Below are 16,600 nucleotides of genomic sequence, written 5' to 3'. Positions count from 1 at the left end.
TATTTAATTTTTTATATATGTAGGCATTTATGCTAATTTTAAATACACTTTTGAGCTGCTTTAAGCCTCAAGCTAGCAACTTTTTTACCCCGTTATATTTTATTTTTAAAATGCAGACGGATTATAATTTCCGCCAAGTGTTTTTTATTCCCGCCACCACTCGCTAGAGAAGCTTCTTTATTTTCTTCTCGTTGACTTGTCAGTTGCGCTCCTCCTGATGAAAGTCAGTTTAATTTCTGGCTTCGTTGTTGTGCAAAGCCATTGTTTTAGCCATTTTTTTTGCTGGAAAAATGGCAGAGGGCGGACCCGAGTCGAAGAGGCGAGAAGTTGTGTACTCGTATACATAAATAAAGGACGTGGCCGAGCAAAAAATGATAAGCCTTTGTTGGTCGGATAGCCAACATAATGAAACCCTAAAACGCAGCAAAAAGGAGGCAGCCCATTAAGGCAATGAAGAGACGCAGATAAAAAGTCAGAGAGTTCTTCTCGAATATTATTATCAGGAGACGAACTCTGACATGCAAAATGCATTTGGCTAAACTAAAACGTAGTTAAAAAGTCGCATTATTTCCCATCTCTGGGAAACTTCTCCATCCCACTTAATTCTTTTCCTTTTTTTCAAGTTCCCTTTTGGTTTTAACTCTTTTGCAGATTGCATTTTTCGCTCATATTTTCTTGAAGCGAATTTCTCACATTTTTGCATAAATTTGCATGAAAAATTACAGTTTGAGTTGGCCAGAGTATCTGTCCTTCCTTTTTTTCATGGTCTTCTTTGTTTTTATCAAAAAAAGCTTTATGCAAAAACAATAGTTTTCCCTGAAGTCATGTGCTGAAAACTGTTAGTTTACTGTTTGTGGTTCGAAGCATTTCCTGAGATAATTATAAAAAATAGTATGAGAAAGTCGATTCTTAGTGATAGTATAGTATATATGAAACTATTTCCATCGTGAACTATCTCATCTCCGTTTTTCCTGCCGTTACATGGGTATTTTCATACCCACTTAAGCAAGGGAAGGCAAGACAGTCATTTCAATAAACTCAAATAACAATGCCAAGGCAAGTAAGTCAGAAACATTTTCATTTCCATTTCCAGTCAGACAACTGCTAAACAATTTTCCTTCCCATCTTCCTGCCATTTTCTCCGCTGCCCTAACATTCCTTGGCTTTTTCCTTTGAGTTGCCTTTGGATTTGTGTTTCTTTTTATATATATTTGTGAGGACTCCTCCGATTTCGTTTGCCTTCCACAACTCGGTTAAGCACCAAAACTGATTAAATTTCCGGAAATACATGTCTGCGAACGTACCAATCGATATACTATAAAGGAGCAATTTTTTTCCACATACGGTCAGAGGAATGGGAACATTGAATATAAAGCATACGCATCGTTGGCGTCTTTCAACGATTTGAACTTACGTTTAGCTTATCACACAGTGAGAAAATATAAAAATCAGATTTATTTTGTTATGATAGTTTTAAGACATCATGTCCCAAGAGTACTGGTACATATTTATATATAGGGCAGACCCTATTTATTCTCTACGATATAACATTCTATATAGAATTAATTTGTAAAATTATCGCTTTGTGTGCTCTTTGCTTTTTATTAAGCTTGCGTGTGTGCCTTGAGTACCCTTAGAGAAGACAGATTATGGCTGGAAAAATCGGAGCAAACAAATATCCATTACACCTAAGGATTGACCTAACTTTGAACTTTATTGCTCATTGTCTGCCAAGCCTCCAGCCGCCCTGTTTCTAATTGCTTGGCCCACAATTCTTAATTTAGTTGTGCTACTTAAGCAGTTTAATGCCTTGCCGGCAACGACTGCTCCTCGTCCAAAATGCCCTTTCGTCCACCCGCGCCGCCATCTCCTCAAAAGACAAATTAATGACCCTCGGACCGGGTAAAATAACTGAGGCTGATTCTGCGGATGCGAATGCGGATGCTCCGTCTAGCTGGCGCTGAATTTATGGCGCAAAAAGCTCAGAAAAAGTTGCGGCCAGGCGGAAATTGCGGCCAGTTGCAAAGTCAAGAGACTACTTCTTCCATTTTCCGAAGATATAATTCCCCGACCTACCATGATAAAACGTTTTCCATGGCAATTCCCTGGCATCGCTTATCGCGTTTTGATTTTTAATTAAAGCAAAAGTATTTCACAAACTGGAATTCCGTTTCGTTTATTTGCAATTAAATTAGGCAAACAACATGAAAACACTCTCGAATCCAATTATCTCTTCGAGAGCCGAGATACAAATTACAAATGTGAATAAAGTCATTTCAAATACTTGCGCCTACATATATATTATAAGTTGTGTACAAATTTGAACTTCTGACAACTTTTTGTTTTCAGTCTAAAAGTTCGCCAAGAATTTTTGAGGGAGAAACGGCAAAGTTAAAGATGTTTTTCCTGTCATGTAATAAGGCGGCATTATTGTGTACTTGGAATCTTTGAGTGCGTTTTGAGGAGAACCTTAAGCAGACTGCTTTTTGAAAATTTCCACAAAAAAGTCAGGAAGTTATTAAGCTAAAACCGGACACCGGCTGTTGGTCTACGAATAAACGAATATCATGTATATATTTGTCACACTCTTTAACTTGAGAATTCCATCGCAGCGTGACGGGCTCTCAACCCATTCGCAATGGCAAAATAAAACAAAGCATCTGGGCAACAGTGCGTATGATTTACAATGTTTACCAGGGAGTGGGTGGATGTTAAGTTAAGTCACTACTACTCCTGCGGACAACTTGATGATGTTATTTGCTGGGTAAACTAAGGAACTCGCACTCTAAAATCCCTTCTGGTCTGGCCTCTGTTTACTTATGTGACTCGACGTGACAGTCTTTGCCTGGGGGAAATTATATGCGGGAAATGTAGTCGAAATTCGCATAATAAATGAATAGCACCAGCAATCCAACGAACGCCGGCGGTATGCTTTGATGGAATGTGGGAATAACTCAATTTCCCGGAATACAATTAATTCAACTAGTGAGCCGAGGATTATGGCCGAAGCGGCTGCCGAGTCTAATTACTTTGCTAATGATCTGCATAATAATTTACTTACACTTGAGGGCATCGTATAATTAAAATTTTCCACCAGCTCCGAGTCACTGATTCAATTATTACCCTGCAAAAGGGGCGCTCGAGCCATGGGGGATAAACTAAGTTTATATTTGGTTTGCTAATATCATTAATTAATAGTCATTGACTATTTGAGAAAAAGGAGAAAAAGCAGGCATGGGCTATAAGAGAAATTTCAAAGGAATAACTATTTTATATATATTCTGGTAACTTTATAAAACTGATTCATTTTTCAATCGAAGATATAGCCACTTTCCCTATCTTAGACACACTGTTTTTTCCTATAAATAAGCAAATAGCGCGTGTTGGGTTAATTATTAAGCATAGTTCAAGTGCCTTATGAAGAATAAAAGTCCTAATGAAGTGTGCTTTCCCTTTCTGATCCGATTCCAGCATTAACCGGCATGGAAAGACAACAACTTGAGACCCAGCAGCCGTCGGCCAGGATCTCCTTTACCTCCTTGGAAGCCTCCTCGTCGCTGAGTACGTGAACGTCTCCGTGGAGAATGTCCGCTTGCATGACAATTGTAGCGTGCCAGCATTCAGAAAACGCAGTAGCAGCAGCAGCAGACGACGCGGCTGAGCGAGCAGTACGTGAAGTGATTCTCAACAAGGAGCGCGAGTAGGAGGGAGGAGCAAGAGCAATAGCAGCAGCAGCAGCAAGGACATCCCACATCCAACATCCTACGCACATGCACGACGGAAGGGCTTAGCACCTGCACTCGAGCCGCAGACAGCAGAAGAGCCAACGCACGGAATAAGTAAGTGCGAGCTGAATAAAAATACCTTTAACCAAAAAAAAAGTGTTACGTAGGGGTGGCGCAGTAAGGACCAACAGTACGGCTGCTTCTTGGGCTTATAATACCGTCAGACACCTTACTCAAGACAAAAGCTGTAGAGAGAAACAACCTAGTAGTTGATAAACCTCTGAACCGCAGGTTCAGTTCAATTTTAGCATCAAAGTTGAATTTGAAACTATTATTAATTAAGGTCTTATCCATTTGTTCCGGAAAAGAGTTTGCAAATTCATTTAACTTCTTTAATCAATTTAAATTTTTCACCTATTTCTTCATTCAACTTGAAGTACCTCAAAACAGATCCATAAATGAGCCTTATATCAAAATCTGCTTATCGGGCTGCTCACATCCTTTGTCTAGCTTCTTCGAATTGTTGATCCAATGACCCAATGTCACCAGTCAGGCAATGAAATGGCTCCAGCTTGGTCCTTGCCTTTCCCCACATCCTAGTCATTCCACGTAGGCATTCTCCTCGTGTTGTCAGGAGCCTCGGCCCTGCCTGGCTGCCTGCTAGACTGACATGTCTGGCATATGCAAAATGCCAAATGTCCTGGCCACCCAACCAAGCCCATAGCCACTGCCACTCCCACTCCCACAAAACCCCTTCGTTGTTGTGGACTACAACAAGGGCAAGGACACTACACCGAGTGCAAACAAGGTGATGCTTCAGCTGGCAAACATACCAAAAAACAAGATGAGGGAAGAGGCAAAAGGCAACGAGTGGACGGAGGATTTTTTACCCAAAGCCCATCCTTTTGCCATCGTCCTTTCTTTTTCGGGGGAAATGCCTCCAGGCAGACTACAAAAACGCCAACGAGGACCGAATGAAATGCTTCAAGGCACACACTCAGTGGAATTGCCTTGAAGAGAGCAGAAGAGCCCAAATGAAGAATGCGGGAGTCTTTGTAGAATTTAGACTATAGTTTAATCAGTTACAGTTTCAAGGAATCTAAAGAATATCAAATTTTGGCTTATATTTTACTTAAAGGCAATAAAGAACTATTTGTGCTCTTCAGAAGTTGACCTTTACCTTGATTTACATATCGTGAGGTAAAAATAATTTCAATTCCATGAAGTTTCTATCGTCCCCAAACCTATTTTTTATAAACTTTCAAGCATAAAGTGCACATCTTTTAATTACCCCCCACAAATATTTAATTAAATCAATTACTTTTTTTCCGTTCCAGCTCACGTAAACTGCCATATTTTTTTGAACCAAATATACAACCAACAAAACGTATCGCTGTTGTAAAATTAAAATACAAAAAGTATATAAAATAAGGATATAAAAAGTGAAAATCCTTGCCGAAATAAGCAAAGCGAAAGCAGGCCACGCCACAAACAGCTATCTTGTGGTCAATTATACAAGAGCAGAGAGGACAAAAAAGGACAAAAAACCAACAGTTGGACATCAAGTTATCGAAAAAACAACGACAACATTGCGACGTGGCCATTTTGACCAATAATAATAATGGTTATGTTGCTGCACTCGAAGCGACAACTCCCGCCATCGTCAGCAACGAGAACCCGGCGGAAAGTGCCGCCCACAAGGAGGAGGACGAGTGAGGGGTGGGCGTGGTCGTGGTCATGGTCTTGTCTGCTGATTTTGGTGGTTCTGGATATATATATAGAGAGATGTATGGCAGCTGGGATTAGCTATAGTAGCAACAGCGGTAACCTGAGCACATCCCAAAAGGGTCCAACATCGTCGAATAATGGCGGACTCGTGCTGATCGGTTCCAGCAGCGCCACTTCCAGTTCCGTGCCCTCATTATCCCTCACTTCATCTTCATCAGCGGGCTCCTCATCTTCTTCTAGCAGCTCAACCTCCTCATCATCCACTACGAGTAACAGTGGCAACCGCAGTGGAAGACCCACCAGCAACCAAAGCAACTCGAACTCGAACTCCAACCCGATTCATGATCAATTACCCGCCCAGCTATCGTCGCGGATTATCAACACACGCAATGGCGCCATATCGGGCGTAATTGTCCAATTAGATGGCCGCCACTTGGATCCGGTTGAGGCGTATCGGGGAATCCCCTATGCCTCGCCGCCGGTCGGCAATTTGCGATTCATGCCGCCCGTCTCGGCGGCCATGTGGTCAGGTGTCAAGAAGGCGGACAGGTAAGTCAGACCACTATGTTTTAATGCGGGTGTAATAGGCGTCATATAATGGGATTAGCTCAAATTGCTTCCTTTAATTTTAAAAAGTAATTCTTAAAATGGCTCCGAAATGTAAACATACAGAAAACTCCTAGTCGATTCGATTCTTTTAAAAATATTTTAGAAATTTAAATAATTTAAATAGTAGATTCGAAAAGATTGCTAATCAATAACAAGACAGCCAAAAATAATATTTTTTGCAATGAAGGAGGAATAATACCCAAAATGCAAACATTTCTGTAGTTAAGGAAATAAATTTAATGAAGTGTCGCTCAATAGGTCCAAAACCAAAACGCAAACTGCCCACATTAAATGACAAAACTCAAAACATTCTTAAAATTCCAGCAAATTTGTCCCTTCAATCCCATCAGGCGAAACACGAACCCTCGTCCAAGTAATTTAATAAAAATAAATTTCCTAAGAAGTCTTCCAAGTTTCACCTTTTGACAAAAAGCTTTGTCCATCTAAAAGCACTAAATCATTTCGTAGAAGGGTTGAATTTGATTTGCCTTTCGAGTGCATAAAATGATCAAAATGCCATAAGTCGAGGGCCGCGAATACCGAATCTCTCGAGAGTGCCCAACAATTGTCACCTCAATTAACTGACTCATTATTGAGTCAAGTGCGCAGGCGGCGGTCCGAAAATGTCGAGAGCCGAGTGTAACTGAAAGTAATAAAAATAATGGAAAATCCTACAACCCTTGCCCAAGCCGCAACAACAATGGGCATAATGATAATGGCTTCTGCAAAATAAGGAATAAAAAAGCGAGGGAAATACAAGTCAAAGGTCAACTTAGTCGCCGGGCTTCCGCACGGAATATCTTGCAAATTAAATATTTACGCTGTCGCCGGCAGCAAACTGCGCTACACAGCGGCATCTAATTTACAAATGCTCCCAAGTGGCAAATCATTATTCACAAAGATGCCCAGAGATATTCCTGGTTCCCTTGTTTACCATTGTTATAATACAAAAAAAAAAAGAATGAAAAAGGGAAGCGAAATGGGGCCGCGACGCAGCAAAAGTTTTTCCCCTTTTTCCCAAATGGAAAAGGGCCGCGAAATCAGTACAGCGCACAGCGGAGCCCGGCAAATAAAATATAATTTTTCAAGTTTAACAAAGAACAGCACCTGCGGCCTTCCAACAGACTGATGATTCTCGCATTCTCGCATTTCCCCGCCAATTTTTGGGTAATTCAAGCCGCCTTCTGCCGCATCACCCTCCGCCTTTTCCGGCGGAGAGGTGAGCGGCTTTATTTGTCAGGCCGTCTTGTTGACAGCGGGGGTCAGTCGAAAAACGGAGCCAATAAAACGGCTTGAGTAATGGTCGTAAGATTTTTCAGCACGTCAGCGTAATAAACTTGTCCATGGACAGTTGGCACAATAGGTCATTAGCCTGATTTTGCACGGGAAATGGATACAGCTCAGGTTTGTGGTCGCTAAAATGTTTGGAATGTTTTGTGGTTTGACTTAAGGTTGGGTTGTGGTTTCTTTAGTTAACTGATTAAGGTAAGGTTACAATTTGAACGTGAAGAAAAAGTATACTTCGCTTATCCATTTATTTATTTAAATTGATCAAAACACCACAAAGATCTCTGTGATTTATGTATAAACTGATGCATCTATTTTACCTGTGCTCACCACATGTATCCAGTTCACATTCTGCCCTTTGAACTAAAGTTTACCCTGAATTCCCACTCAACAAAAACCGAACTTTACGGGGGCAACATACTTTTCCACCACAAGTTACCCCTCAACTTTCATCGGGCCCATTGCAAAAATAATTTCTCTCAACCACAAAAACTGGAGGAAAAAAATAAAGAGGAAATTATGTCCACACATATTCCTAGCCCGCCAAAGGCAGCAGCAGCTGTTCATGGCTTTGACAAGCCACGCGTGTCACCACCAACCCAACCACCCTACGCCCACTCCCTCTCTTTCACCCCCATCCACGCATTTTCCGGCCCCAGCGTCTTTAATAAAAATGAAATAAATTCCAGCAGCCACTTTGCACTTTGGTGCTGTTGTTCCAACGGCTGCACATTGGTCCTGGCCGTTGCCTGTGGCGTAAGGATTATGAAAAACAAGCGGATTAGTGGCCAACCTCTCCTGACCAGGTTCCTGGTACCCCGCTACCCCGCTACCCCGCTACCCGGCTACCCGGATCCCCGTATCCCAGGTTCTGGCTCATAAACGAAGTGTAAAAATCGCAATAAACTGACGAGTTTTATGCATGACGCCAAAGTTTTTAATAAAGACGAAAGTAAAAGCTCGGCGCAAAACGCTAAGTGGGGAAACTCAAGTTAACGATTTTCCTAATAAAAAAGCGCATTAATGAATGGTGGGCAGATGGGGGTGGTTGTTTTGTAGGTAGGCAGGGGTAAAAGGACCTTCAGAATGTGCGTGCAGCAGTTTGAGAGGCATCTCTTTCGCTCTGTCAAACAGAAGCTGGCTACGTCATTAAAAACGTTAATTCCAATTTGAGGCTCAAGAGCAAGTGGTAACCGCAAGGTGGTTAAGGGAGGGTTAAGGGAACAGGAGCAGCAACAGCAGGTTGAGGAGGAGGGAGAAGACATCTCGAGGACATCAGCCGCATAAATTGCTGACTGACTCTGCGACGGCCCTACAAACTGTTGCCCGTTTTAAATGAAATTGCGAAAATTCATTTTAAATTGGATTTTATTTAATTTGACTGCGGTAAGAAAGCTTTACGCCCGAAGGAGATTTTCAGAGGAAGGTGTGAGTTGCGAGTCCTGTGTGTCTGTGTCGCCTGCCAATCTAATTTGTGTGAACGGTCGGAGGGATGGAAAAATCAGGATGAGGACGACAACCTTCTGGCCCGTTGGCCACAGGTAAAATTAATCTATTTTACTTGACGTGGCCGCAATGTCGCGTATAATTTTATGCGATCCGGTGCCCTTCGTTCATCACCTTCCCTCTATCATTTAAATGTGCACTGGGAGAAAGTATGTTCCTGTATCAAAGGTATTGAAAAGTTTAAAAAATTCTACTTACAGCTTCCAAGAAATATAAAGTCAAATCTAACTTTCTTTGGAAAGAAAATATGGATAAGGTACCGGATTTCAATACCATTTTTTTCCCAGTGTATATGCGTGTATTTTTCTGCTTGGCTAAGATTATGCTTTTGTTTGATGTATTTAAGCCGAAAACGCCAGCGGATCTCTGGCTGGGCTGCTGTCCTGGCTACCATTTATTTACCACAAAGCGTTTGTACTCCTCCGTCGTAAAAGCGCTCCACGAAATCCCCAGAACCGTGACCCTTGAAGCTTTGTCTGCTCTCTCCAGAATCTCTTTCCCCTGCATGCAGATTAGCCCGGCCTTCCACTCAAATGTACACAAAACTCGAGCATTTTGGGCCAGCTTTGCTTTATGTTTTGTTTGTGAATTCCAAATTGCATGTATTCCGGAATATGAGAGGACAAAGAGGAGGAGGAGATGGAGGTACCATGGCTATAACCTTGTTTACTTCTGACCGCGTGCTCTGGCTGCCAAGCAGTTTCTCACTGGTCAGGGTCACCATCTTCAAATTGTTTGCTCGAATTTCGCAGATATCTGTTTGTGGCAAATAATCTGCGTTGAAAGCTGGCGATGTTTGAGATATGCAATCCGATATCAGTTATTAGTCAGGAGGCAAATATGCCCTGAATGTTCAGGCAGGGAAATGCGAAGTCCTTGGAAAACTTACAAGGAAATGGTTTAAGGCAGTTTCCTACCTAAAAATATTTGACCAAACTTTTCTGATGGGCTATGCTCTCCCAATAACATTCATATTTAAGTGAAAGCTCAAAACCGAATAATTTTTATGCAAGTTTATTGCTTACATCCCTTAATAATTTTCTACAAATATTTTGAGGGTCAAAACTTTGCCATATAACAACATAAATGCAATTTTAATAAATGGGTATTAATATATATATTTTCAGTACTCAGTGTGTAAATATGCAAAATTGTTCATATGAATAAGCTTGTAGATTTACTAAAAGAGAAAAGTATCAATCCACAGCAAAGTTCGGTATTTGTTTTTAGACAACTCTCTTTAACTCGAATCAACAATTGAGATGTATTTTTCCTACCTTTATCACGTACCATCAAAGTAAAAAGGCAATAGTAAAGCATACGATAGCTGTAAAGTGAATTGCTCCACGGGGAAACATGATTATTACCTCTTATGGCTGAGTATAAAATCTACAAGTAATTATCAAGTTTTTAATGCCCGGCCATTTGCAAATTCAGCATCGATGGCGAGAAGAATTCACCCTGACCTTAATTGCGGCACCCGCTTTATTAGCTCAACCACTCCCTCGAAGCTGTAGATATAGCTGCTGACTGCTACCTACTACCTGCACCAACACCACCCGTTCTTATCTGGGAAAGTTCAGCGGTTGCAAAGTGGCATAAACAAGATCGCTTGCCACTTGAGAAGTGTGCGCCATTCGTTTGCCATGGGGGCAACATTAAAAAGGCAAAATGTGGCTTTTATGACCTCGAACTGGGTAGTGCGGGGCGGGCTTTTCCTTACCTGCCCGGACAACCACTACAACTACGCCAGTGTTGGCGTAAAAACTTTTCACTTTCATTATTTTTAATATTTTCTGCTCATCCAAGCTGCTTCAGCTACTGGTCCAGCTCCTCCTGTTCGGTATACTGTGGCTGCAGGGTTCCGAGGTTGACACCATGTCCGCTACATTAAAAAAATAAAGGGCAGAAGGAGAATGAAGCCCGAAAATGAAACTTTTATTACCTGCCTTATTGTTTTGCCATAAAATTAATGATTATTATGGCAATCGCATGGCCACCACAAGCGTCCATTAAACTGGCGACCCACTGAGAGTCAGTTCCAAGTAGATTCCCCAATTTTCTGCGAGGCGTTTGGAATGCCATAAAAACCAAAAATTAAATATACTCGCCGACGCCATCGCCATTGCCATGGTAAACAAAAAGCAGCCGCGGTACTGCGTTGGCGGTAATAACAAAGATAAAAGGGCAAAAGCGAAATAAAGTTAAGGAAATTAAATAAAATAAATTCTCGTTTCGCAATGTCATTAATGTTAATGCATTTTGGGATGACTGGTAAGAGGAAGCCTCATAATGGCCAACCAATGTGGGTGGTATGGGAGGGATTTTGCCTCTTAAATGCTCCTATTGATTTTCGCTTTATGACATTTTGATGGCCAACAGGAGTTGAGGCTGTTAATGAGTTAAGCCGTCTACTTTAACATTGCCCAGGACTCAAGTGTAAATTAGGAGCAGTTCTAATGGCCAAAAATCCTTGACGAATAGAATTGAGGGCTCTTCTCAGGCAAATCGCTTTGGCCCTAATTCAGTAGTGGCCACAGATAGCCTTTCGTTGGCTTGCCAATTCTGTCACAAAGCCCATATTGGCACAAATCTACCACTGCCATCATGAAATTTAAACGCAATTTTACCTAGGGAGCACCTCTTACTCGGGAAATTTCAGAAAGCAGGTGGGGTCAACTTGGGTGTATGTGTGTCACTTGCCCACACATAGATCAGATTAAAAACAAATAATAACAATGCCAGCTCAAAGCAGCTGGCAGAATCGAAACCATTTTACACTGAAAAGGAACTAACACTGAAATTTCAGGCTTAAAAAGGCATTTTAAGATTATTAGCATTTTTTCAGTACTTTACTCTTGTTAAATTATTACAATTACTTGAATGACCAAACCAGTATTTAATTGTTATTTTATTCAGAAATGCATTAACAAACTTGCATAATTTTAATATGAATTTTATTCATAGAGCTAGCAAATGGTAATAGTTTTTTATAATCCTCTAAGAAGGTGTCTTTAGCAAGATATAAAACTTTGATAAAATTCATTTTGTGAAGTCTCTAAAATCATGTTCAATCTATCAAAGATTCCATTTTACTACTCCTAAACACATAATTTATACGCAAAATACAACATTTTGGTACACAAAATTATCAATTTCTTTCTGTGTACACTGAGCCCCATCAGATTCATAAATGAGTGCAAGGCCAAAAAGAGAACGCTCCTGGCATTTGCATAGCCCGAATGCGGGAATAGAAAAGGATAGGGGAAAATCAGTAAATTGCACAAGTGCACACATACAGAGGCAGATCTGCCAATGGGGAAAATCGAACGATAAGAGCCAAATCGAAAACCAATTTACCAGGATCGAAAATAAGCCTCGGCCAAAAGGAGGAAAATGCAAAAAAAAAGGAAGGAGAACCTAAAAAAAAGCAAGCAGAAAACAAATTAAAACGCAAACTTTGCGTTCAAATCAAAAAGTTGTTATGGCCAAAAGACAATCACAAAGTTGACGTTGACTCGGCCTCTTCTCAAATCATTACCAACCCCCTGCTTAAAACCCCCTGAAAGATTACACAATTTCGGTAAATTAATCTATTTATAACGACATTCGAGGCCGGGCATAAAAATAAGCCTATTTAAAGAAAAACTTTTTTCGCAGAGTGAGCCCGAAACCTTTTTAGACAACAGGCAGAATGCCATAAGAGAGAAAGTTGCTCCTTTGACAAGCTAGGCACTCAAAATCTTTTTCGATTTTCCAGATTCAGCCCGGTTTGCCCGCAAAGATTGCCGGACATCCACAACGAGACGGCGGCCCTGGAGCGTATGCCCAAGGGCAGACTGGAGTATCTGAAGCGATTGCTGCCCTATCTACAGAATCAATCAGAGGACTGCCTCTATCTAAATATTTATGTGCCCATACAAGGTAAGTGCGGGGGCGAAAGGGGACCTTTCTGGCTAACACCAAATAAGTGTGCTATAATTTTTGCTTTATTTTTTTATTTTTTTCTTTTTTTGCACCCGGCTAAAACCAAGAAAAATGACATGACCATGCCGGGGGACTGAGTCTTGTTTATTTAGCACTTTGCAAGGCATTTGAATAAATTGGCAGTCGACTGGTTGGGGAGACTCGCTTCAATTTTTCTTCCCTCCGTTAATCCCTAAGGCCAACGCCAGAAAAGGGTCAGCCTTGGAAAAGTTTTAAAATCTCTTCTCCTTTTTTTTTTTTGATTTTTTCGCATGGGTTTTTATTTTGCTTTTTTCTTGGTGCCCTTGCTGCACGCAAATGGACAAATGTTTGAGCATTTTTCAAATTCACATAGGAAAAAAACGCGCTAAGCTGAAAAGAAGGCCCAAGGTCCCGAATGCAAAGTGGCCAAATTTATGCCTAAAAGTATGTCTGGCCCTGTCTGGAGAAAATCCAAAACGATTTGCCACATTTGTCTGCAGCTGATTTGCTTTTTGAGCTGTGAGAGAGTTCGAGTGTTTGAATTGGCTTATAGAAGAACATCTTATAAATTGTTTTCATTTCGATAATAAATGCTCTCCAGACGTAATTAACATATAAGTGTACGTACTTTGCTTAACATATCCATTTTAACTTAACACAATAATTATTTTGGAAAATAAACTGAAAACGGTTTTTATACACCAAAAAGGAGTAAACTGCAACTTTTCTATTCCACCGTTTCCATTTCAAAAATTCTATTCCCATTCTTGAATAATCTCTAAGCAAGCTGTGGCTCAAAAGCAAGATATTTTTCATTTGCCGTATAAATTTAACATTTGAAAATCGTTGAAACATAATATTCCATACAAATGTAGTTCCCATTGCTTATCGATCCAGTTGGATGTCTGACTGCCAGTCAGTTTCAGTTGGCCACTAGGAAATGCAATGGCAGCAAACTCAAACGTAGACGCCGCCGTTCGACATGGTAGTAAATTACATTTTAATTAAAACCCAAAGGAGCATTGGCCGTGGGGAATCCGAACGTGTAACTGGGGCTTAATGGGAGCCATCAGCGGCAGTCGGTTATCCCAGCTAACTGAGACAGAGGCAACCCCGGCAGCCCAAACGACGCGGCACCTGTCAGCCGAGGAGTCGAAGAAGAAGTGCACTGCGAATCGAAGCAAATTTGATTGTCTATCAGCGCGTTAAGAGCTAAATTTAATATACTGGAGTTTCAGCCGCAGAGCGACTGCCTTTCAGTCTGTCAGCCAGTCAAACAGTTCCTCAGCAAGACAGTCGTCCATCATTCGAGAAGACAGTTGCCTTGATTTCGCCGCGGGCTTTCAATTAACTTACAGTTTACCAAGGCGTATACTTAATGTATTTGCTCTGTCTCCCCCTTCGCTTCTTAATAAAATTCAGATTATATTTCCATGGCTTTTTGACATTTGTAATTGTGATGTAATTCAAGAGCTTGTGTATTTAGCATAATCAAATACAACAGTACTTCTTGACTTGTCTTTTATAATTTCGTCTGATTAACTGTTTGGAAGTCTCGAAAGATTTTCATGACCTTTCATTCCTTATTGTTTTCTTCTGGTCGCTTTTTTACTCACAAAATTCTTTTAAGATTTCTTCGAACCATTTGACCCCGCACAGACTCCTGAATTAGGGGAGTCCAATTAGATGAATTTGTGTTGTTATAGCAACGTTTCACTTTTTCTGCGACTAGCTGATAGGGAAAATGTCGCCTTGTCTCGGCATGAAAAATGAACAAAAGTAAATACCTATAGAATAAACAAAGATTCGCTCAAGTATGAAAGAATTTACATTTTACCTGCAATTTGTCTTCGACAGCAGATGGCAAAAGGGTCTCTGGCGATGAAGGCGTGCCAACTTTGCTGAGTTGCAAGAGTTTTCCATTTTTTCTCATTTATTTTCTTTGCAAAATTATGATAAATTGTTTGGGCCCGAAACTTGAGACGCGGTCCTAAATTGAATTGGAAATTGTGTACGTTCTTCGAGTGCAATGTTCATCCTCAAGGGCAGCTAATTGAACGAGCAATTTGTTGAGGGCACGAGACCACGTAAAAGGGAAAATTAAATGTCTGGTTTTGATAATTGGATAAGCAGTCCCTGAAACACAGAAACGGAAAAACTTTCTGCACACAGCAAAGCAAAGAAAGATAAGGACATATTTACAGGGGATAACAACCTCAACCAATCCGAGTCCTTGAGCATTTCATAATAAATCGTTTAGAAAGCAAAAAGGAAAGAAAAAGCGCCCAAGAATATGTAAATTTTTGACAGTTTAACTTAATGAGCTGAGGCCCGCGTTCTTGCCATGGGTTTCCCAACTGTCAGAAGAGCACCTAGATGCATAAATCATTATTTATTTGTGTCTGCTCATGTCGAAGTGAGTTGCTATCTGCAAAAGAAAAGTGATACCATTAAGGTCTGGATTTTAAAATCGTTTATTATCAGCGTTGGGAAATGGGCAAGAAAAAAGCTAGATTCAGTGGGTAACCTAAGAAGGTCTACTATCTAAAATCCATATCTAGTCCTACGCAAAAATAATTTAAAATATAATTACTTTTAATTTTGCATCAATACTTTTTATTCTTTTCTGTTATGGTGTGGGGATATAAGATTGCTCTGAGTTCTATGCCTATTCGAGTTATTACCTTGAAAATAGGCAAATCCTTCCAGGTGTTTTTATTTCAAGGCTGAATGTCAAAAGAATGAAAGATTGTTTAGCTCTTTTTGTTGCCAACACGAGCCCCACTTAATGTCCGAATATGTATGAATTTGCTTCGTAAAAATGAAAAATACACTTTTATTATCCTCACCACACACACAAAAACATACTGGCACACACACACATAAGCGCATAAATCTCCTGTGCCTTTTTTGTAGTCTACTTTTGAGCTCCGTTTACGGGATTCTGGGAGCCGGAATTCGGGACTCTGGACTCGGACGGATATGCAGCTAGTTTAATCTACTTGGACATGACAATAAAATTTATATCATCTTAGCTTTGCTCTCTTTTTGGGCTGCTGCTTAGTGAAGTCCTTTCTCGCCTCTGTGGTTTTTATTTGCTCCTTGCCATCCCCATTGCTCCTGGCCTTGCTCTTCATTTTGGCTCTTTCACCACCCCATCCCATTTCGTCTCATCTCGTCTCATTTTATTTTATTTGCTGCATTTTTTATGGCCTTATTGTTGTTGCTGTGTCCTTCAGCGTTTTCTTTTAAGTCCAAGGCTTGTTCTCGGCGAGGAAAAGCGTAGAAGGAAAATGTATAAAAATAAAAAAATAAACATACAAATGCCACATTAAGCATGATTTGCCGCTTTTCCAGGCAAAAGTCCATTGGGCTTTTTATTCCCCAAGAACCCCATCCCCCCTTCGGGCAGCAAAACCCTCATCTGGCTTTGCTCGTTCGTGTGTAGATTTCAAGTTTATCAGCTGTTTGAATGTTGGCCATATTTTGTGCTTAACTGACTTTTGTTTGCCCAATGAGAAATGGTCCTCTATCCCCTATCCCCTATCCCCTGTACCCTGGACTGGTGAAAAATTAATGTCATAATTTCTAATCTTCAGCATTTCCATGTGATTAACCTCTTCAAGCCTCACTTAATGGCGCATTATAGGAGGGCTTTGTTGCCCATTGACCAATTGATATATATGTGTGTGGCTATGACTTCCGTGACCTTTTTATACATCTCAGAATAGAGACCAGATACCAGATGCATCTATATTTTCCATAAATCCATGCCAGCATTGTGGTTGAAATTGTAA

At 40.6% G+C, this 16,600-nt stretch overlaps 1 protein-coding gene across 1 annotated transcript in view; it reads left to right on the top strand.

Annotated features, from left to right (window-relative positions):
• Positions 1–16,600, top strand: part of LOC108115109 (neuroligin-3) — a 73,018-nt gene that overhangs the window by 31,974 nt on the left and 24,444 nt on the right. The window contains 3 exon segments of the mRNA XM_017226359.2: positions 3,472–3,839; positions 5,063–6,002; positions 12,616–12,779. Of these exon segments, the coding sequence (XP_017081848.2) occupies positions 5,347–6,002; positions 12,616–12,779 (820 nt within the window). The 5' untranslated portion in view covers positions 3,472–3,839; positions 5,063–5,346.

Source organism: Drosophila eugracilis, unplaced genomic scaffold (assembly GCF_018153835.1).
Source record: "Drosophila eugracilis isolate 14026-0451.02 unplaced genomic scaffold, ASM1815383v1 contig_722, whole genome shotgun sequence".
NCBI classification, from domain to species: domain Eukaryota; kingdom Metazoa; phylum Arthropoda; class Insecta; order Diptera; family Drosophilidae; genus Drosophila; species Drosophila eugracilis.
The sequence above is the reverse complement of the archived record's forward strand: the minus strand, read 5'-3'. Positions and strand labels throughout refer to the sequence as shown.